Source organism: Lathamus discolor, chromosome Z, assembly GCF_037157495.1.
Source record: "Lathamus discolor isolate bLatDis1 chromosome Z, bLatDis1.hap1, whole genome shotgun sequence".
In the NCBI taxonomy this organism is placed as follows: domain Eukaryota; kingdom Metazoa; phylum Chordata; class Aves; order Psittaciformes; family Psittacidae; genus Lathamus; species Lathamus discolor.
The window spans coordinates 101,700,154-101,722,361 of NC_088909.1; the positions used below are offsets into that span (position 1 = coordinate 101,700,154).

General features: G+C 57.9%; 1 protein-coding gene across 1 annotated transcript; it reads left to right on the forward strand.

The window, feature by feature from the left end:
* The first annotated feature begins 1,686 nt into the window (after nt 1-1,686).
* On the forward strand, nt 1,687-21,756 carry ARID3C (AT-rich interaction domain 3C). The gene is made up of 8 exons (XM_065661614.1): nt 1,687-1,915; nt 2,572-2,910; nt 14,141-14,213; nt 17,973-18,156; nt 18,355-18,599; nt 18,900-19,169; nt 19,347-19,436; nt 20,353-21,756. Exons 1-8 carry the CDS (start codon nt 1,877-1,879, stop codon nt 20,493-20,495), a joined length of 1,383 nt encoding a protein of 460 aa, XP_065517686.1. The 5' UTR covers nt 1,687-1,876; the 3' UTR covers nt 20,496-21,756.
* The last annotated feature ends 452 nt before the right edge of the window (nt 21,757-22,208 follow it).

Below are 22,208 nucleotides of genomic sequence, written 5' to 3' on the forward strand. Positions count from 1 at the left end.
AAAGGGGCCAGGAAAAAAACGGGAGGCAGGCAGGTGGAGACAGAGAGTAGGGACATCACGGGGATGTGACTGTGGCTAAAGCCCTGTGCTTCCCCAAGGGGCTTTGGCCCTCCTGGGGCAGTGAGGTGCTGTGGGTGCATCAGTGGTCAGGTTCATCCCATGCTCATCCCAGCTTACACCCTCATCTGATGTCTGGAGGCATGCTTGATGGTACCTGGTGCCTCAGTTTACCCGGTGGCAAGGGCAAGCCAGCATCACTTAGCCCCTCCAGTGCCAGAGGAGATGCATTGCCTCATCCTGCCCATGCCAGCCAGGGGTCAGGGCTCTGGGACCCTGGTTTTTCTCAGTCTGACCCCCACCAAGGTACAGGCACACACAGCACCCCTCACGAGGACCCCTTGGAAGCCCCAGCATGAGGTGTGCTGCCATGATCTATGTACACATACAAGCAGGTGTTGCCATGCAGCTCTCTACGTACACACACAAGGACTTACTGCTGTCCCCAACACCATGCGTACATGCACACACACACACTGCACACTTTCAGCCCCTCTGGCAATGCACGTGGCTGTACAGATCATAGAATTATAGAATCAACCAGATTGGAAAAGACCTTTAAGATCATGAAGCCCAACTGTCACCTCAGCACTGTCAAGTCCACCACTAAACCATGTCAGCAAGGGCCTCATCTACACAGTTTGTGAGCACTTCCACGGACGGTGGCCCCACCACTGCCCTGGGCAGCCCCTTTCAACACCCTTTCGGTGAAGAAATTGTTCCTAATATCCAGTCTAAACCTCCCCTGGCACAGCTCGAGGCTGTTACCTTTTGTCCCATCACTTGGTACTTGGGAAAAGTGATCATGACGCAGCCCTCTGAGGGGAAGGATGCCTCCATAGATGCTTGGACACATACAGAGCACGTACAGACACACAAGCAGTGCCCGCTCCTGGTGCGTGTGCACGGGTTCCCTGCAGACACACATGCATTATGTTCACCTCTCCCAGCGCACACAGACACATGCAAGCTCAGACAGTCTGCACACATGCATGTGGTGGATGCTGGGCTGCCCAATGTGCACACATTTACGTACGCAAGCACATACTGACTGCACAAACACACACACCGCACTATCTTCTCCCAGCACTTGCAGGTATCCACACATAGATAAACCCTCTGTGCATGTGCGCAATGGGTTCAGCTCTTACATACGTATCTACAGACCCCTTGCACAAGCCCCTACACCATCCTCTCTCCCCATACATACATGCATGCACCCCTGGAAACCCTACACACCCCCTATGCACTTCCCTCTCGCCATATGCACATGTATACACCCTTGGACACCCCGCACACCCCCCTATGCTCTCCGCTCTCCCAGTATATACATATATTCACCTCTGAACGCCCCACTATGAACTCCCCTCTCACACACAAACCGCTTCCACCCAGCCCCCTATACCCCCGGCCCCATCCCCTCCCGCAGCCCCGGTCAGGGCTGCCCGACCCGGCTCTCGGCAGACCGGTCCCGAGGCGATCCCGCGGGGCTGCCGCAAGCCCGGCCCTCCCCGGATGACTCCCTTGACGTGCGCTAGCAAATGGGAGCGGGGAGGGGTGTTGCTGCCTGCGTGCCACTTGTTGCAAAAGAGAGGAGAAAAAAAAAAAAAAAAAAAAGGAAAAAAAAAAAAAAAAAGAAGAAGAAAGAGAGAAAGAAAGAAAAGAGGAAAAAATCCCACCCACCCTCATCTGCTGCGGAATAAAAGAAATATCGGCGGGCGCGGCGCCATGTGAGCGGCGGGCCGGGACCGGGCGGAGCAGCCGGCCGTGCCCCCCGGGACGGCGGGGCGAGCCCCGGGCGGCGCTCGGAGCCGGCGGCATGGTGGAAAACCCCAGCCTGGCGGCTAAACCCGCCCTGGTGAGGGACGGGACGCAGCGGAGGGGCCCCGGGGGGAGCGGGGTGGGGGCACCCCGTGTTGAAAGGGGAGCTGAGTCCCCGGTGGGAGCGGGAGGAGGGTGCCGGGAGGAGAGGGCACCGAGGGAAGAGTCTCCGGTGGGAGCGGGACGGGGTTCCCGGAGGGGTCGGGGCGGCGCAGGCTCGACAGGAGACGGTTCCCGGTGGGACCGTCGGGGCGGAGGTCTCCGGTGGGACCGGGGATGGGGTCCCCGGTAAGACGCGGTCCCCGGTGGAACGGGGGCGGGGGGTACCAGCAGAACACGGGCTCCCATGCGGAACGCGGAGGGGGGCTCCCCGAAGGACAGCGACGGGGGTCCCGCGTCGGAACTATTCCCTGTGGGAGCGGGGAGGGTGTTCCCCGGCGGAGCGGGGATGGGGACCCGGAGGGCCAGGTCCCCGGTAGGGCAGAGTGCCGGGCGGTCCCGGCGGGACGGGCAAGCCCCTACGGCTGCGGGTACCGCGCCCGGTGCGCTGGCGGCTCCGCCGCCAACTTTTGGGCAGGCCCCCCGGGAGCGTGGGGGAAGAGCGGGTGGAGTGGGGGGTGCTTCCTCCCTTCCCTCCTCCTCCTCCTCCTCCTGTGGCGGCGGCAGTGCTGAGGCCGTGCCCTGTGCCCGCAGCCGGCCGCCCCTCCGCGGGGGCCGGCGCCGGCGGGGGGGCTGCGCTTGGCGGCGGTGATGGAGAGCCTTCAGCGGCAGCAGGCGGCCCGCCTGGCCCGCTGCCCCGACGGCGCACCCCGACGGCCTCCCGCTGAGCCCGGTCCTGGCCCCGGGCCGCTGCCCGCCGCCCCTCGCCGCCGCCCGGCCCCCGACCCGCGCCCGCCGCCCGCCGCCGCTGGGGAGGAGGAGGAGGAAGAGGAGGAGGAAGAAGAAGAGGAGGAGGAGGAGGAAGAAGGGGAGCCCCGGGAGCCTCCGCCTCCCCCACACCACGAGTGGACCTACGAGGAGCAGTTCAAGCAGGTAGGAGGCATCCGCCATCCCAGAATCGGCTGCTCCGGGCAGGCATCCCTGATGTCCCCCACGAACTTAGGGTTCAGCCCTCCCTGAATGGATGCTGCTTATACCCCCCACTACCCCCTGTTTGTGTCCCACCCTAAATGTGCAACCCCACTGTTGCAAGCTTCATCTCCCATTCCCCAGACGTTATGCCACCCTAAATGTAAACCACCCAGTCTCCCTCTACTGCCCCCAGACCTCATCCCAGGCAAGTACAGTCAGTGCAATCCAGCATCCCTGTCCCAGAGCCCCTTCCTGCCCCAAATGGGTACCCCCAGAATACTCCTCATTGCCGCTGTCCCTGAGCCGTGTCTCACTCCAACAGGCATCTTCGTGTGCTCTCCATCTCCCTGCCACTGTCTCCTCCATCTTACGCATACTTCATGTCCTCCATCTCTTTGGTGTCCCCTGTGCCTGTCCCCATGCCCCACAGCATGACAGCGTGCCCAGTGTCCAGCATCCTGGTACACTGTGCCCACCCCGACCCATGCAGATTCCATCTCTGTTGCTTTCTGTGATGGGTAAAACAGTGTCCCCTGTCCATGGAGGTTTTTCAGAAACAAACAAGGGCAAAGGCTCTAGTGCGTGGTTACCCCAAGGACCTGGAGGGTCAATGAGCCGAGCTACTCCGTGTTTCTGTGAGGACCAGGGTATATTATGGGTGGTCAGTGTGGCACACTGATTTCTCATATTGGCTGGAGGAAGCCATGTGTTAACCCTGTCACCTCACTCCTGGTGGGCTTAGGGAAGACTCCCGTGCCATTGAGATCTGTTGCAGGGAAGAGGCTCTAGGGGCTTGCATATAGGGTGAAGGAAAGGCCTGTCGGTATTTAATGTGTGTTTATCCCATCCGTGCTGCCCTGGTTTGCATGCAGTGGGTGCTTCTTTGTACACGGTGTGAGTGTGGGCAGCACAGCACCAGGTCGGGTTTGCACTTTCCGTGTGCTCAGCTTGGTTGTGGGAGGGGGAGAGCAGTGACAGAGATGTCCCTGAGCAGCTGGTGTGTGGCTTTTTAGGATGGTACTGCTCAGGGAACAGTGAGGTGAGGGACTTCCTGCCTCATCCACAGTGTTTCTGGCAGGAAGGGATGAAGACAGCAGTGGGGACCCGACTTTCGGGGGTGCTCGGGGTCCATGCCGCTGCCTATTGCGTTATTCAGAGGGGCCAGGGCTTATCCAGCTGCACTGCGAGACAGCAGGCAAGGATGCAGGCAGGGCAAGGGCATCATATGCCCTGTAGCTGTGCTCGGGGTAAGCTGTTTCCCCGCAATCAACCCGGGGTGGGGAGGTGGTGGTGGTGGTGCTGAGCCGCACAGCCCCAGTATCTCCTCCGGGAAGTGCTGCGTTACGCCCCGCCGCGCCGAGAAAGGCGGACTGTCCGGTTCCCGGGTCAGCCCGGAGGTGGGAAGCGGCTCCTCCCTCTCCGGCTTTACGAGGAGAAAGCATCCCCGGCATTTCTCGTCCCTAAGCCTCACGCCCTGGCCCTGGTGGGGCTGCCCAGGCTCTCCATGCGGGGCAGGAGCAAAGACGGCAGTGCGGTGTGAATACCGGGAGGTGGATGGCAGGGGGTAAATCCTGCCACCACTTCGCAGGGTGAGAGCTGGCTTCTTCATTGCTTACTCTACTTTTTCTCCAACCCTGGTTGGAAAAGTGATGTATCTGTACTCCAAAGACCCACACTGTGCGTTTCCTACATGGTGGCATATCCCAGGTGACAGTGGGATGTCCCTTATGTTCAATACTCTAGGGACAAGGGGCCCTGTTGCCTCTGGATGGCTTACATGGGATGGGACAGAGAGAGGGGAAAGGAGTTTCTGGGAGCAGCCCTTCCTTGCCCTTGCTTGGGGCTGCCTCGTCTGGAGTGGCAGTTTGGATCAGGCTCCGGTGCTGGCTTGCCTTGGGGTCTGCAGGGTGTCTGTCACTCCTATCTCTGCCCTGTGATCATCTGGGAGGGGACATACCCCTGCCTGGGAGGGACGTGTCTCCCCTGGCTTCCCCCAGGCTGCAGGGCTGTGCCTTGCCCAGCCTGGGGAACAGGTTCTCTGCTCTCCGCAGGGGCTGTGTTGGGAGGGTGTCCGCGCTCAGCTTTCACGGGGGCTGTGATGTGTGGGGCACGGAGGGCAGCGCGTGCCTGCTCACAAGCTTATGGGGCACTGGCAGTGTGGGCATGAGGCTGTGTTTCCCACGGGGACACCCTGGATGGCACTGCTGGCATAACCTGGGATGGGTCTGGGGTTTGTCATCTCCTGGGGGGCAACAGTTAAGTGAATGGGGACCACCAAATCCAGGCTGGTTTGCAGAGGGTGGGTTCTCTGCAGCAAGAAGGGGGCTCTGATGGGGATAGGGTGGGAGGCTGGTGCAGAACCAGCTGCTCAGGGTTTTACACGCAGTGCGGTGGTGCTAAAAATGGGAGCGGAGGATAAGGTTGCAGCACAGAAACCCATTGAGGGTTAAATAGGCAAACACTGCTTTAACCCAGAGGAGCATTTTGGGGAAATATCCTTTGTGTTTGCCCTTGTGTTATATGTTTCCTGTGGCGCCGGTCTGGGGGAACTGGCAAGACCTTTGCTCTGATCTGGGAGGGCTGCTGTGATATTAGGGGGTTGTAAGACCCCCTCACCCCTGCCTCTTGCATCAGCCCCCAGCGCCGGGCTATGTACACTTGATAAGGACATATGGGTAGAGCCCTGGGCAAAGGTCCAGGAGGTCTCCTGCACTCAGCACTGCAAGGCAGACCTGTCCCCAGGACCGACTGGGGTCTGACTGTGCACTACCCATGAATACTCCTTCCATGGGGATGGGGATGCCACCACGCTACGATGCTGCAGGAGACTGACTTGGAGGGCACCAGGAAGAGGCTGGCATTGCTGGTGCCAGCTCAGCCCCATGTATTCAGCTTTCCCCACTAGAAAGCATGCACATACATAGGGATGCGTGCCCTGGTTTCCTCCAAGCGATGGAAGAGCAGCACCCAGCTCTTCCCTTTTTATCCCCCTACTCTTCCCACAGGCAGCGCTGCAGGAAGGCTTGGGGCAGGAGGGTCTCAGACATCCGGGTTTGTGTCCGTCTTCCTGGCAGCAGTGTTTGCTGGCAGGAGGCTGCCATCCCTGCCAGGGCCCCTCCAGCGCATTCAGACCCATGTGGTTGCAGTTGGGGTGCATCAGTACCCCTCTGGACCTCCTTCCTCCCTGCCTGGGAGAAGCTGGGGGGGGGGGATGAGCCCCAGCCAGCCCTTTGGGTCCTCTCAGGTGTCTGGTAGCCTCAGTGTTTAATACAGGGACACAGTGGTTTGCCACCATCTTCTGCCAGCCCTGGTGCGGCTGCTCCTCCTCTTACCATGGTGCTGCTCCTGCCCCGTCAGTCCCTAATGCTGGCAGTCATCTCTTGCCTCCACTCACCCTTTGTATATATTTAGTGAGGCTCATTGACTGTGCCTCTCAAAGCCTGGAGGAAAGTGCTTTGAGTTGCCTGCAGCCCTGTTTGTGCCACAGACCTCAGCCCCATGCCCTGGGGCCATCCCAAAATGGGGTGGCAGGGTGTGCGTTCCACACCATCCTGCCTCTGTCCCCATTCCTTTCTCCTGTAGGGCTGTCCCTGCCTGCAGCGGAGGCAGCTCTGGAGGGGGATCCTGGGAGAGGGAGGTGGTCTCCCTGCCCCAGACACCTCCCCCCCACCCAGTGCATCTTCAACCCAGCTGCAGCAGTTAACAACCGAAGGGCTCCCAGAGCTAAATTAGAGGGTCTCTGGTTACAGCGCAGAGCTGGGGGATGATGGACGTGGTGTTTGCTCTTGTCTGTGTCTCCCTGGAGGTTTCTCACCAGCAAACGTGCAGGCAGAGCTCCGGGACCACCTGCATCGGGGAGCTGGTGGTGGTGGCAAGGGTCAGTGTGCTAATCCCCGGCAGCGGCAGCTCCGGCGGCTCCAGCAGCCCAGTACGAGGGCAGGAGCTGCTGGTGTATGGCTGGGAGTGCATACGGAGGTGTTCTCTGTGTGTGTGCATATGGAACGACAGCGTGTATGTGTGTGCATGTAGGGGTATGTATGCACCATGCATGTGCCCACATGCATATGGTGTGCCCGTGCATGTCTGAACATATCTGTGTGTATGTACCCGGACACATGTAGTGTCCCAGTGTGTATGGGCACCCCTGTATGTGCACGGATCAGTGTCTCCACGTGTGGACCCATGGGTGTTTGAGGCAGGGTTTGAGGGCTGATTCCCCCTCCAAGACCACCCCTATGCACCCTGCCCCAGCCCACAGTGCTGAGCAGTCCTGGTGGGTGCCCCCAGGGCTCTTCCCAGCCCCACTACAGCCCAGGGGATGCTGAGTACCTTAGTGACTGCTGTGACAGCATCTCCCAAACGGTCTCAATCCCAAGCTCTTGGGACCTCCAAATAGGAGGTGTAAAAACTAATCAGTGGGAGAGGAGCATTGGCAGAAGCTCCCGTCCTGGCTCCCTCCCAGCTACTGCCCCAGAATCGGATGTGAGGAGCGTGGAGAGGTGCACCCCTTCACTGACTTTGCCTCTGCTGATCCACTGATTGGGTTAATACTGGAGGTAAATTCCCTGTGCCTTCAGCACTGTGGTGTGGACATGGGATCTGGCCCCACAACAGTGCCCATGGACTTCTGCAGATTCATGGGGGTGTGGGAGCAAGCTCAGCTGTGTATGGGGTATGTGTTCATAGAGGTGCATGCGCATGCAACAGAGAGAGAGAGTGTATAAGGAATGCCTGAGCATGCACAGGGGTGAGTGTGTGTGGGGAAGGTGTGTTCAGGGGCTACATGAGTGTGAGAAGGATGCACAGGGGGATGCATAAGAGATGTATGAGCATGTACACAGTGATCTGTGCACAGGAGGAACATATATAGGGGACGTGTGAGCATGCACTGGAGGTGTGTATGTGTGCATAGAGAGAGTGTATGGGGGATGTGTGAGTGTGCACAGGGTGGGGGGTGTGTGTATAAAGGGTGTGTGTGTGGGTGCAGATGTGGGAATGTGCGCCGGATAAATGTGTGTGTGCAGGAGAAGTGTATAAGTGGTGCATAAGCATGCACAGGAGTCTCTATGAAGAGGGAGAGAACATTTGCGCCTGTGTGGGGTGATGGTGCTGGGGGGGTGTCCCTGTACTTGGTCACCCTGGGATGGATTGGGGAAGGACAAGGAGGGAGTGGCAGGGATGGAGAGGAAAGCAAGGATGGAGGGGGAGGCGGTGGCATGGCAAGCACCACGGGTCAGCGAGGTTAACCCGAACAAATCCCCTCATTGACTCCCTGCCTGCTCAGCCATGAACGAGTAACAAGGGGCCGATCACAGGGGACACAAGCTTGCTGGGAGGCAGGACCCTCCCTTCCCTGTGCCACAGCCCCCAGACAGACCGATGCGGGCCGGATGGTACCTGTGGTGGCACCATGCAGCGTGTTTCCTCTGGCTCCAGCCCTTAGGGAAGCAATGCAGGCGCCCTGTGCCTCGGTTTACCCTCCTGCAAAGTGTGTTGAGGAGAAGACTAGGGACCCTGCGAGCCCCTCCTTCACCCCGGGGCCAGGCTGTAGGTAGGGGGACTGCTGTCCCAAGGCCAACGCTGCCATCAAACAGTCCCCAACCTTGAGCAAAGCCGGGTTAATGTTTGCAGCAGGCAGCTCTCCCAGCAGCGGCAATGCCCGCTGCTGTGGGGAAGGGGGGTTTTAATGACCTGCTGGATCCGCCACATTATCAGTGCTGATTAAACCTGCTGCTCTATAAAGCGCCGTTAAATATTAAGCATGATGAAAGGCTTCGAGGGGGAGCCGCGGCACTGGGACAAGGCTCCGGATGGAGGGGTCCAGCCACAGCGGTGGGGTTGACTGCTGAGGCTGGGGATGTTGGGGTGAGCAAGCACCCCTGGACCCATCAGGGCTGTGGGATCAGGAGAGCAGCCCCCTTCCCTGGGAGCTGGCAGCACCTTCGAATGCAGCCAGTGTCCCAGCAAAGCCGTCCCATAACCATTAACTTATTAACGACTGGTGGCGGAGGCAAGTGGTGGCTCACAAGGTCAGGGGGTGGTTTGTGCCTGGCGGGGAATGAACTGCCCCCCAGCTCTAGCACTGGGGAGAGGAGGGAGGGCATCCACAAACCCTCTGCTCCTTTGTGTGTGTCCTGTGGCTGGGGGGGGCTCTGACTGTGGACACTGTTGGGGTCCCTGCACCCCAGCATGCACAGGGCTGGGCATGCATTGGGAATAGCCAGTTCCTGTGATTGTAAGCATGAAGGGTAAACTGAGGCACGGATGGCTTTCCTGTCCCACTCTGTGTCCAGCCTTCAGGTTGGACAGGGCCTTGGTGACATGGTCTAGTGTGAGGTGTCCCTGCCCATGGCAGCGGGTTTTAAGGTACTTTCCAGCCCTGACCATTCCATGATTCTATGATTCTATGCTATTAGGACACACAGGACACCCCAGTGTCTGGCTGTGCACCATCTCCCTGGGACAAGAGCTGGGGACCCATCTCAGAGGTGACAGTGGTGCTCAGGAAGGGTACAAGGACCCCAAACCAGTCAGCCACTCGTGGTGTGGGGGGCGATGAGCATTACCTGAGCTCCCTGCGTGAACAGCAGCCAGATAGAAAAATTAGCAGAACGCTAATCAATGTGGTGCATATTAAGCGGCTCAGCATTGGGGAGGGGGGGGATGCGAAGCAGGGGGGAACCAAGCAGGATCCGGGATCGATACAGCTCGTATTAAGTGGATTAAATCCTGACTGCTGATCTGAACCCATGCTACCAGCGGGAGGTGGCAGCTGAGCAGGAGCTGCGGGGGGTCCCGCTGCTGTTGCTCCCCTTGGTGGCAGGGTGCTGAGGGTCCAGGGGGACAGGGCAGCCCTGAGATGCCTGGGGGTGGGTTATCACCTCACTGCATCCCTCCTCTAAGGGATCAACTGGGCTACGGGGTCCGAGCTCCATGAGAGGCATCTCCTGGGTGAGTGAGAGGTGCTAATGATGTTATTTAATCGCAGTGAGGAGGAGGGGCAGGCACAAGGTCTATTCGTATCCCTTTAATAAAGCATGTTCGACCCACTGACCTTTAACCTGCCTGACAAGCCCTGTTATCCCCATCCCTTTAGGAATAAAGATGTCGCCATGGCAATGGGATGATGGGAGGGAGTGGGGTCCCTGGACTTGGGTATGGATATGAGGACATCACCCTCTGGCCCTGCACCAGCACCCAAGCAGTGGTGTTGGATGGAAGTAAGGCAGTGCTGGGGGTGCTGTGGGTTTTAGGGTGGAAGTACTGTGGTCGGGTCTCCGAGGTCAGCAGAGCAGAGCTGTGGTGCGCATCGGCGGGATATTGATCCCATGGCTTGACAGTTTAATACTTCTGTTTATAGAGGAATATAGTTACATCGATGGCGTTAAATGAGTTACTAATTATATCAATACAAACATGATTAAAAGGGTCCTTGCTCATAGGTCACCACAAGCAGGAGCCACTGCTCATGTTGCACAACTGCCCCGGGGCAAGGCCTGCTGCTCTGCTCCAAGGTGCAGGGGGGGCTCTAAGGTTGTGTGTGCCCCTGCAGGGTTTGGGGTGTCTGTCGCGGGGGGTTTTGCCTGTCTGGGGTTGTGCATGCCACATCTGGGGCTGTGCATGCCTGCCTGGGGCTGTGCATGCCCATCCAGGGTTGTGCGTGCCTGTCTAGAGTTGTGCATGCATGTGTGGGGTTGTACGTGCCCGTCTGCGCTTGTGGTTGTCCATACAGGGTTTTGCACACGTGTATGGCATTATGAGTACCCAGCTGGGGTTGTGAGTGCTCGTCTGGGGTAGTATGTGTCCATCCAAGGTTGTGCATGCACATCTGGGGTGCGTGCCCATGCAGGCTGTACTTACACATCTGGGGTGCGTGCCCATGCAGGGCTCTGCATGCACATCTGGGGTGCGTGCCCATGCAGGGCTGTGCATACACATCTGATGTTGTGGATGCTTATGCAGAGTTGTGTGCATCTATGAAAGGCTTTGTATGCTCACCCAGGCTTGCGCCTGCCCACCTGGGGTTGTACATGCCCATAGGAGGCTGTGAACAGCCAAATTCCTGTGTATGGATTTGTACCTGTGCAGCTTGTGTATGTATATACAGGGTTGTGCACACTCGTGTGATGTTCTGTGTGGCCATGCGGGGTTGTGCATGCTTGTGCAGGGTTGTGCATGCTTGTGCAGGGTTGTACATGCCCATGCAAACTTGTGTGATGCTGGGCGGTTGTGATGTGCCCCTTAGATGGTCAGTCCCCAAGTCAGGCAGGAGGGAACCATGGTGCTCACCCTGCAGGAAGAGGAACAGGGTGAGTGGCAGGGCCCAGAGCCCTGGGTAAGGGATGGAGTTGGCTTCTTCCAAGGGGTTGGGGCTGTTTGGCCTGATGGCTGTAGCAGACCACTACCCATGCCACCACCCATGTGCCACTTCTGCAAAGTGATGCTTGGATCCCATACCCGGCCTTAACTTGGACTCAGCGCACCCCTCATCAGCAAGAATTCCCCCAAACCACCTCCTCTCCTGCCTGAACATCCCCAAATCTGATGGGACGCCCAGTGCATCCCTGGCACACCAAAGGGTGCTGGCTGCTCCTGCTACTCAGCTCTGCTCTCGTCTCCACTTAAAAGCCGACCTTTGCTCCCCGTTTGATGTAATGTGTCTTTGCATCCCTGCGCTCTGCAGATAAAAGGTTAGAGGTTAATAAATGCTGTAAAAATAGATTCCAGCACTTGGAAATCACACGTTTTGGGGGTTGGAGGCAGTGGCAGCATGGGTGGGATCCTGCCTTTTGTAGCGAGAGGAGAAACACAAGTGACACTCGGATGTAGGAGGCCACTGGCTGGGTTGAAGTCAGTGGCTTCTCCATGCTATGGGATAGGCAGTGCTTGCTGGTTTGGGGTGTTTGCTCCTGCTTTGACAAGCCAGGAGACTGCAGGGATGGAAACAGGGTTCGTGTGGAGCCCTGGGTGTAAGAGCCTTGCTGCAGGCAGGGAGATGCATGCAGAGCCTGGCTTACACAGCCTCCCTGGGACAGAAATCAAAGCAGGCCCCCTGGAGCTCTGCTCCGAGCCTGACCTAGTTACTGTAATCGATGGCTTGAGGAGCTCCGGGGAAAGGGCAAGAGATGAGGAGTGGGCACGGAGCAGAGCAGGGAGCACCACGGTGGAGGGGAGGCACAGTGTGATGGCACTCAGGGGTCAGGGCATCCCGAGAGCACTCTGCTGCAAGGAGGGGACACAGAGGAGAAGCACCCAGAGGGTAGGGAAGGGGCAGAGAGGGAGTGGCTCAGAGCCAGGCAGTCAGCACTCATGGGTCTGGTAGGAGACTGGCATTAGACTAGGTTAGGGACAGGCATTTAACACCTACCCACATGGGTTAGATGAGGGTCTGTGTTAGACGTGTCTGTCCAGTGATGGGAACTGTGGGGTGTGTGTAGAAGCATCTCTGCGTCTCTGTGTTCCCCCAGGTCCCCCAGGTCCCTGCATCCTCACCTCCCTACATTTCCTTGTCCCTGCATCCCCACATCCTTGCATTCACGTGTCCCCACCATGTCTCTGCATCCCCCCCCCCCATCCTCACATCCCCAAGTCCTTATAGCCTGACATCCCCACAGCAAAGCTCCCTTTATCTGTCCAGTGAATGATGTGCTGTGTGAAGGGGGGGGGAGTGCTCCCGCTCTATTGGTTTTTAACGGCCTTTCCCAGCACAATTGTTTTTTAAACGACTCAATTTTGTGCCTGACTTTGTTTTCCAGCTTGCATTTCTTTGTATATGTTTTGGAAATCCATTCTGGACTGCTGAGTTTTGTTTCTTTTCAATGGCTTTAAATTCTTGCCGGGCTTGCTGGGAGGAATTGGTGTCTATAGCGCCTTCGATTGGTGCTAATTTTTCCTTCATGTGCTCTGACTTTTACTGCTGGGCCATCGATCTGGCGGGCTCCAATTTGTCATGGTCACCTAGGCACTGTGCTGGAATCAGCCGAGCCCTGGCTTCAGCACGGAGCCGGCGCTTCATGTCCCTGATGTAGGGGCTTCGCTTGCCTCTGCGGTGTCATCCGTCAGCTCAGCCTTGGGGTCTGTGTCCGTGTGTCTGGACCCACATCCCTCCAAAACACATAAGTATCCTCACGGCTGAATGTGGGCATCTGTGTAACCTGTGCACACTCAGTAGCTTGCACACACATCAGCGCACCCACAAAGTTGCTGGGACACACGAGCACCAGTATTGGTGCTGCACTCATCACTTCGTGCTCGTGCACTGGCACACAGTGCGCACACATCTGGCTTTGCACACACACACACTGCAGGAAGACCATGCGCTTTGTGGGGACGTGTCACTGCCATGCTCACACCCTGGTCCCTGTGCACAGCCGAGGAAGATGGGTTTGGGGTCCCCGTGTCCAGGTGAAGGAGGATTTGCAGCATGGCCCTTTGAAGAGGCACCTATTGCTGTCTTTGGCCATCGATCAGGCCCCGTCTCAGGGTGACACAGCTCAGGCTGTGCTAATCATGTTGTCAATAGCCCTGTCACCCCGGTTCAGTGTGGCAGCCTCTAGTGCTGGCAGCTCCCCCACTGACGCTCATGCCATGGTCCTGCTGGCTCACCCTGGGATGGGACCAGCATCTCCACTGTGCAGGTGCACAGTATCCCTTCATCTCCACTGTGCAGGTGCACTGTGTCCCTTCATCTCCACTGTGCAGGTGCACAGTGTCCCTTCATCTCCACTGTGCAGGTGCACTGTGTCCCTTCAGTGAGGATGCTGATCCCATGTGGGACGCGGTGAGCACAAGCACTGGGCAGTGCCAGCAGGATGCTGAGCCAGAGCAGGGCTGAGTGTCCAGGTCCCAGGGACCTGCCTGGGGGAACCTGGGATTTACTGCTGTCCTGTCTACACTGGCATCATCTTTCCAGGGGGAAACAGTCATCCCTCCACCTACGGAAGCGAGGGCAGGGGAAACTGAGGCACAGATGCAGCATCTCTGCAGCAAGGGTGCAGAATAGTCAGTGGTGTGTGGGCTGCCCATGCCAGGCACAGGGAGAATACAGTGCTGCCAGCATGCAGGGTGCACTGGGGTATCCTGTCCATGACAAGGGATTGCCTCTTATTGCTGGCAGAGGAGGCTAGTGGGGCCAGGGGTGATGCCTGGTGCTGGTATCAGCAGCACTGACTGCTCTCTTTCCTGCCCCCAGCTCTACGAACTGGATGAGGACCCGAAGCGCAAGGAGTTCCTGGATGACCTGTTCAGCTTCATGCAGAAGAGAGGTAAAGGTGGGTGGCAGGGGTGGGCACCACTGGCACCCCTGCCTTGGCTGCCTGGGGGGGCTCACAGTGCTCTGAGCTGCTTCCAGTCTGTGCGAGCCCCCCAGGTAGGTCCTGCATTGCCTCCCATCCCCATCTGCACATGCACATGTATTAGCTCACACCCAGCAGATTTGATCCCATTTCTATAGGCAGCACCCACCATGGGGTGCCTGCTGGCAAGAGGTGCTCCCTTGGGTCCCCAGGCTGGGGATGGTGTCAATGCCAATGCAGATGCCTGTTAGCAGTGCCCGTTAGGAATGCCCATCAGGGATACCCCTTGGTGACAACCATTAGCAACACCCATTGAGGTGGGCTGGAGATGAGGATGGGGATCTGGATACCACCTCATGAGTGTCCCCCAAGTCCCCCTGGTCCCAGTGCAGGGCTATGGGGCGGAAGTGGGAGCATCAATGCTACTTTGTCCCCGCCAGCATCCATCAGACGCTAATGGTGCCCATTAGCAGGACATTTTCGTGCTGCCTGCTGGGGATGCCCTTGGCAGTGCCCATTGGTGATGCCCATCAGCAGTGCCCAATGAGGATGCTCATCACCAGCATCCTTAGGGATGCCCACAGAGCTGCACTGCAGGAGTGTAGGCAGTGTTCCTGGCAGCTCTGGGCACCTAGGGGTTAAGGGCTCACCAGCCAGCCCTGCTGCATTGGAAATCTTTGCTATCGGCATGGGGGGCCGAGCTGGCTCCTGGGGACTCGATAAATGCTTTAACCTTCGCCCTCCCCATCCGGGCCTGTGACAATTAAAAGTTGCCGAGCGCGGGCGTGTGGCCAGCCGTATTAATTAGAGCCTTTTGCTGGTGTGTGGATTAATGAACATGCCGCTCAATAGCTAGTAAACCCCAGGCAGAGGTTAATGCCGGGCTAATTAACGGGGGAAGGCTGGGGGGGGCGGTGTGCAGAAGCAGGAGGGCTGGCTGTGTGTGGGACAAGGGTGAGCTGAAAGGGGCTGTTGTCCCCAGTCAGTGCCCATGGGAAGGGTGGTGAGGACATCTGCCCACTTGGGGGGCAGCAGTGGTCAACTTGTGGGTCAAGCAGAGACCGCACAAATTCGTTTCACTCAGGGCTGTGCCGAGGTGGCTGGCGCAGCCATGGGGCTTACGCTGGAGCTGTAATGGAGGTGAGGATGGGGATATGGGTACTACCCCATGAGTGCCTCCCAAATCCCTCTGGCCCTAGTGCAGGGTTTTAGGGAGCAAGTGGGAGCATCGGCACTGCCTCGCCCCATCCCCAGCATCCATCAGACACAAGATTCATGGGCTGTTCTGTGCCTTCATTATCTCTCTCTCCAGAGCTAATTAACTCCCTCACCACTGAGGCTGGGGCTAATTAAGCAAGTGCATGGTGGTGCGGGGAGGAGGGTGAAAGCCCAATGCTTCCCTGCTCCTCATCCCTGTGTGTCTGGCTGTCCTGTTCCTATGTTATCTGTCCTGCGTCTCCTCCGAGTGGGTGACTTCCCCCCTAAGAGCGCAGGCAAGTGTGAACGCCTGTGTTGGAGTGCTTGATTTTACAGGCGGGTAGCAAAGAGAAAAGGGACAGAGGGCAGCAGGGCAAGGACAGAATCACAGGGGTCATCAGGAGCCAAATGAGAAGCAGCACCCATGATACTGGCATAAGTGCTTGCAGGAGCACCCAGTGGTACATGGGAAGGCAGCTGCTACCCCCCAGACTGCATCCCAAAGGTAGCAGTGGGACAGTGGGCTTAATGCCTACAGGGTGAGCCCTAATGAAAGGGGCCATGTCCCCCTGATGTCAGACAGGGCAGTTTTGGCACTGGTGTTTGTCAGAGGGGCTGAAAAATGAATTAGGGAGAGCCCTGATGAGTGGGGACTTCATGGCTCAAGGCAGGGACACCCAGCCCCAGTGGCACGTGGGGGTGATGGTGTCACCCGCATCAGACACGGGATACAGGCTGTGGAGCACCTCATCCCCATGCCCCAGCCTCTGTGGCACTCAAGAAATGGCCAACTGGGAAATGGAGGGACTAATCCTGCATTTGCTCAGCAAGGGTCCGCCATCTCCTTGCCAAGCTGAGGGCCCTGCTGATAACACGGGGCCATTAATCAATCAAGGAATTAATTGCAGCGCCACAATGGCCGCATCGCCTCCCTGAGCTTTTGTGCCGCTCGCCCTGGCCGAGGCTGGGGCCATCACTCTCCAGGGATGCAGACAGGTCCCTTTGTCAGCGGGATGGGCACCAGCCGCCCACCCCGCGCAGCACTGAGATTAATGATGAGCTCCTTTGGATAGCCACCATGCGTGGGGATGGGGGAAGAAGGAAGACATCCATCGATTGGGGTGAGACCCAGCATACTCGTTGGCATGTTGGGGTGATGGGGAGCCCTCAAATCGAGCCCCCATGAGGGGATGGGGCTGGTGCGAGCAGCCCCCAGGCAGGGCTGGCAAGGGACTGCTGGCAGGTATCAAGTCAATATCTCTGCCTCTTTCCCAGGGGGATAAACTCCTCTCCCTCTTCCTGAGCAGCCGAACAACAGACACACACACACACAAAAAAAAATAAGTTAAATGAACTCAGTAAAGGAATAAAAAGAGCTCATTTTTCAGGCTTATGTGAAGAAGCCAAGCCAATATCGGGGCCATAAATTAGGGATGCTGGAGGATGGCGGTGACTGACGGCTTCGTTTGAGGGGCAAAGCACAGCCGTGACAGCCTCCCCTGGCCAAATGGATGGCTTTCCGATATTGCCTGAGCCCCGACACCCCGCAGGAGGAATAAATATGGGGTGGGATGGGACAGGATGGGATGGGATGAGATGCTTATCCTTCCTCTACCCTACTGCAGCCCTCAGCCGCTGCCTGGACCATCGCCCTGAGGTGCAGTGGGGCAGAGTAAGGCTATGGGACTATTTGGGGGTGCTGGGAAGGTGGGAGGTGAAGGAGGTGTAACCAGACCTGGTGGCTATGCCGACCATTCTGGTCCATGCTGGGCTCACAGAGCCCTGGTAACCGCATGTCCCTTTGCCCCATGGCCTCAGGGAGCGGGGTGATGTTGAGGGACCACAGATCACGATCTCTGCTGAGGGCATCTGAAGGGGTTTTGGGGTCAGGTCTCTTGAGGCAGGGCACTGAAGGCCTTTAAGCAGTCAGGGAGGCTTTTGGGGAAGGATCTGTAGGTGGGGACCTCCTCTGGACTCTTCGGGAACTCCCTCTCAAGGGAGCTTGGAGAGGATTTTTAAGAGAGAAAACCTCTCTATAGGGAGATTATAGGATGAGTTCCTCCAGAAGGGAGGGGAGCAGTCTCTCTTCAGAGACCCTGTATAAAGTTTGTTGTGGTCTCTCTTTATGCAGCTCTGAAAGGGATACAGAGAGAGTCCTTCTAGGATGCTCTGAGAGATTTTGGGGGGAGATGCTGTATTGGGAGCTCTAAGAGTTGTAGAGGATGACTCTCTCTAAGGGGTTCTGGAAGAGGCACTTTACCCATCCCACACTTTCCAGATGAGAGTGTATCCATCCCCACCAGCAGCTTCATCAACAGGGACCGTGTGTCAATACGCTGGGGTCTGCCCCACTGATGGGCATGGTGCTGTTCTCCATGCTTATGGGTGCTCATCCTCATATATGTCTCACCTTGTGGGGCAGCTGATACCCACATTAGCAGTGGGGACAAGGCGGGGACCACGTTCCCAAGGAGTATGGGTCCACTTAGGCTCATCCAACACCCTTTTCTGTCTTCTATGTACGGCTGTAAGGGACGCCTGTGAACCGCATCCCCATCATGGCCAAGCAAGTGCTGGACCTGTACACGCTGTACCAGCTGGTGACGGACAAGGGTGGCCTGGTCGAAGTCATCAACAAGAAGATCTGGCGAGAGATCACCAAGGGCCTCAACCTACCTACCTCCATCACCAGCGCTGCCTTCACCCTCCGCACGCAGTGAGCACCCACCCAGGGGCACCCACTGCCTCCAGTGTCCCAGAGCCCCAAGTGGGGTCCTTCAGGGGGTGTCCCAAAAGGGGATGAAGGGCTCTGACCCTTAGCAGGTGCCACCATCACCACCATGGTCCCTGCTCACCCCAGGGCTGGCTGGGAGGCGCATGGTGTGGGTCTCATCCTGTCTCTCTCCCCACACAGATACATGAAGTACCTGTATCCCTATGAATGTGAGAAGCGAGCGCTCAGCTCTCCGGGTGAGCTCCAAGCTGCCATCGACAGCAACCGTCGGGAGGGACGGAGGCAGACTTTCGGCACAGCACTCTTCAACTACTCACCAGTCAGCACCCCAACCCTGCTGGGCTCCCCAAAATTGCCTCTGCCAGCTCTTAGCATCTCCACACACAGCTGTGGCCAGCTTGGACAACTGCATGCAGTTAAGAAAGGTAGGTGAGGAGCACATATTCCCCTGGCACATATCTCTCTCCAGGGATGGACACAACTCCAGCAGCAGGGATGTTCCCTGTCTGCTCTTGCTGTTATTGCTTGGGGAAAACAGGAATAACTTTGTTCTCTTAGTCCCTTTCTGGGACTGAGAAGGGTTTATGTTTCTCCTGTCTTTGGAGGAGGACCGAGCCCAGAGTGGTGGCCTGCTTGCCCCATGCTAAAGGGATGGAGGTGGCACCAGCGGGGACGGAGAATGGGGTGGATGTGGGGGAGATGCTGAGGTCTCTTGGTCGTTACAGAGGATGGCATGTTGGCAGCAGCAGTGCCGGGGCGCATCGCTATCCCGGTGGGACTGGCCGGCCACCATCTCGCAGCGGCCCAAGCAGCAGCTGCCTCACAGGCAGTGGTGCTGGAGCAGCTACGGGAGAAGCTGGAGACCGGGGAGCCTCCGGAGAAGAAGGTGGCCCTGACGGTGGAGGAGCAGCAGCGGCTGGTGCAGCACGCGCTGCAGCACAACCTCCTGGCCGTGGCTTCGCAGTTCCCCATGAACATCAAGATCTCCAACCGAGGTAGCGAGGTGCAACTGCTCAGCTTGGGTCACCCCATCCCCTGGCACCCCTGCAGGGAGCAGCAGCAGCTGAAGGGGAGCATGGATGCCTAGAGAGGCCAGAGCCCCTCTTCTCTCTCTTGGGCAGGTTCTTGTTTCTGTTTCTTTTAACACTCATATTGGTATTTCCTTTCCCCAGATGACAGACAGGAGACCGCATTGAACCTGTCCACCAACGGCATTAGCAGTATCAACATGTCAATAGAAATAAATGGAGTTGTCTACACAGGTAAATAGAAGGGCCGCTTGGCCTGTGTAATTGCGGCCGGGAAATCCAATAACTTATAGCCACTGCCTGGCCAGCAAGTCCTTCCTTCAATCTGATGTCTTTACTATAAAATCCATTGTAATGAAGTGGTGGGGCCTGGGGAGAGGGGGCAGGAGAAGGAGGGGGTCCGTGAGGATGGAAATTGGCCCCCAGCAGTGGCTAGAAATGGAAGGTGAAACTGGGGAATGGATGGATGGGTGGGTGGGTGGATGGATGGATGGATGGATGGATGGATGGATGGATGGATGGATGGATGGATGGGTGGGTAGGTGGATAGATGAATGGATGGATGGATGGGTGGATGGATGGATGGATGGATGGATGGATGGATGGATGGATGGATGAACAGATGCATGTACTTGGCTGTTAAAGTACAAAAAGGCACCTCCACTGTGGGGTCCTGCAGGCAGGGCTTGGATTTGGGGTCACCAAATGCTGGTATGTCCAGAGAGTGACTGGGTGCAGGGGTTGGCTGATTGCAGAGCAAGGTATTGGGTGCAGGGAAAGGTGTCGGGGTGCTTTGCCAGCACGGAGACTTTGGGGTAACATTGTGCACCTACCTGGGTAGGCAGTTTATCCCATACCACCCAGCTCCCCACCTTCCCAGCTGAGTCACCCCCAACTAAAATCTATGGCTTTTCCTTCAGCACTTAAATATTTAAGGGTCTGGAAAGGTCAGGGTCTCATCAGCATGTGGGACTGCCAGCCAAATGGCCCTGGGACACCCCACAGGCTGCCCCATGTGGGTGAGGGTGGCTGGGCTGGGTTAGACACCAAAGGTGATGGGGGGAATGGAGCCCCCCAGGGATGCTGGGGACCAGGAGAGCAGGGTCTCCAAACCATGGCTTGCCCTAACCCCTTTGCTTTTGCTCTCCAGGCGTCCTGTTTGCCCGCCGGCCCCCAGCACCACCAGCACCCGGTGGAGGGAGCACCCAGAGCCGGCCGAACCCCATGCCTGCCCCGAACCCACTGCTCCCAGCCCCCTCGCACAACCACACTCCCAGCAGCACCTCACTGTAAGGAGAGATGCCCCCCACCCAGCGGGGAGTCCCCAGAGCCCTGGGGAGGCTGAGCGGTGGGACCCAGCTGGGACACCAAGGTGGGATGGGGGACCCAAAGGTGCCTCTTGCTGCAATACTGAGCTGTGTCCGTGCAAGGCTGTGAGCACCCACGTGGTCCCTTTTGTCCCTTATCCCCATGATTGGGGTCCCTCCCATGTGCATGCCCTTGGACATACACATCTTCCTTCCTTAGTGCTGCCTCCAGGTAACCCACCCCATACAGCTCCTGCCTGCCCTGCTGTCTGGGGCACCCCTGGGCCCCGCATGCTGCATCCCCTACACACTGCAGCCCCTGTGCCCACATCACTGCATGCAGCTGCAGCCTCTGTACATGTCTTAATGGGTACCCTGCATCCTCCATGTTGCCACACTTAGCGCATCTCTTATATACTGTCTCTGTTACACACACCTCTATGCATACTGTATTCCTTATACACACCTGTGATGCATACACTGCATCACCTGCATGTTAGATCCCTTACACACATTCCCAGTGCACACACTGCATCCCCTATATGAACCCTTGGTGCCCACATTACCTCATCCATGCACAACCTCAGTGCAAACGCTTCATCCCCTATACTCTGCATCCCCTATACATTGCATCCCTTATACACTGCATCTCCTATATACTGCATCCCCTATATACTGCACCCCTTACCCCTCTGCAGACCCTCCTACCCAGCCCTCCTGCGCTGCCTGGGCTTGCTGCCCCCATCCTGAGGCACCCCCAGGGCCCTGGGTGCCCGCTAGCCACCCCAGGGCGGTGGTATCTCAGCCTCCCAAGTCCTCACTCAGCTAAGGGTTCACCTTGGGGGGCAGATACTGGGGAAACTGGTGGGACTGGTGGGGGTGAGATGTGACAGGTGGAAATGGGGATTATTGGAGTGGGAGTGGGGATTGTGCACTGGAAGGAGCTTGTTGGGGGGAACAGACAGGGCAGGGAGGCCCAGAAGTGCCCCCCACCACCAGAGACCACCCAGTTGCTGGGGTCCCCAGCTGGGGGGCAAGGAGACAGAGGGCACACCGAACTACCTCGTTGGGGCCGGGCGGGCGCCTCCTCCACCCTCTTGCACCCCTGGGTGCCAAAGCAGGCGAGCGTGGAGCAACGTTCACCTCTACCTCAGCGCGGGGAGCCGGTGCTTGGTGCCACCGGGCTCCCCACGGCACTCCCACCGCAGCCACGCGACTCTGTGTATCTATTAAAGGAAATGAACTGCTGAACCAAACCAGTGTGGACATGATGGTATGTGTGACATGGTGCCACCCACCAAGGTCCAGGGCACAGGATGGGGACAGTTTGGGGATACAGGACACCCACACAGCTCAGCTGTAGTGCCTGAGGTTTCACAGCCCACCTCACCTTTGCCTCCAGCACAGGGTTGCCTCTCTTTCTGGGGGCTTCAAGTTGGGAATAGGTGCCACCAGAGCACTCAAGCACGGGCTGGATCAGACTGAGCACCGCCCCCCGCCATGCTAGCCAGGCTGTGGGGCTTCTTGGCCCCATAAGCTGCCCAGGGGCAGCTCATCTGTGGGAGGGAACAGCATTAGGCTGCCTGTGTGAGGCAAGGAGCATGGCTTTGGGACTGCTCAAACCATGGCCATGTGTCTGTGAGGTTGCACCAGGTGAGACGCAAGCAGTGCTAGGCCAGCTTGGCACATGGGTAGTGCC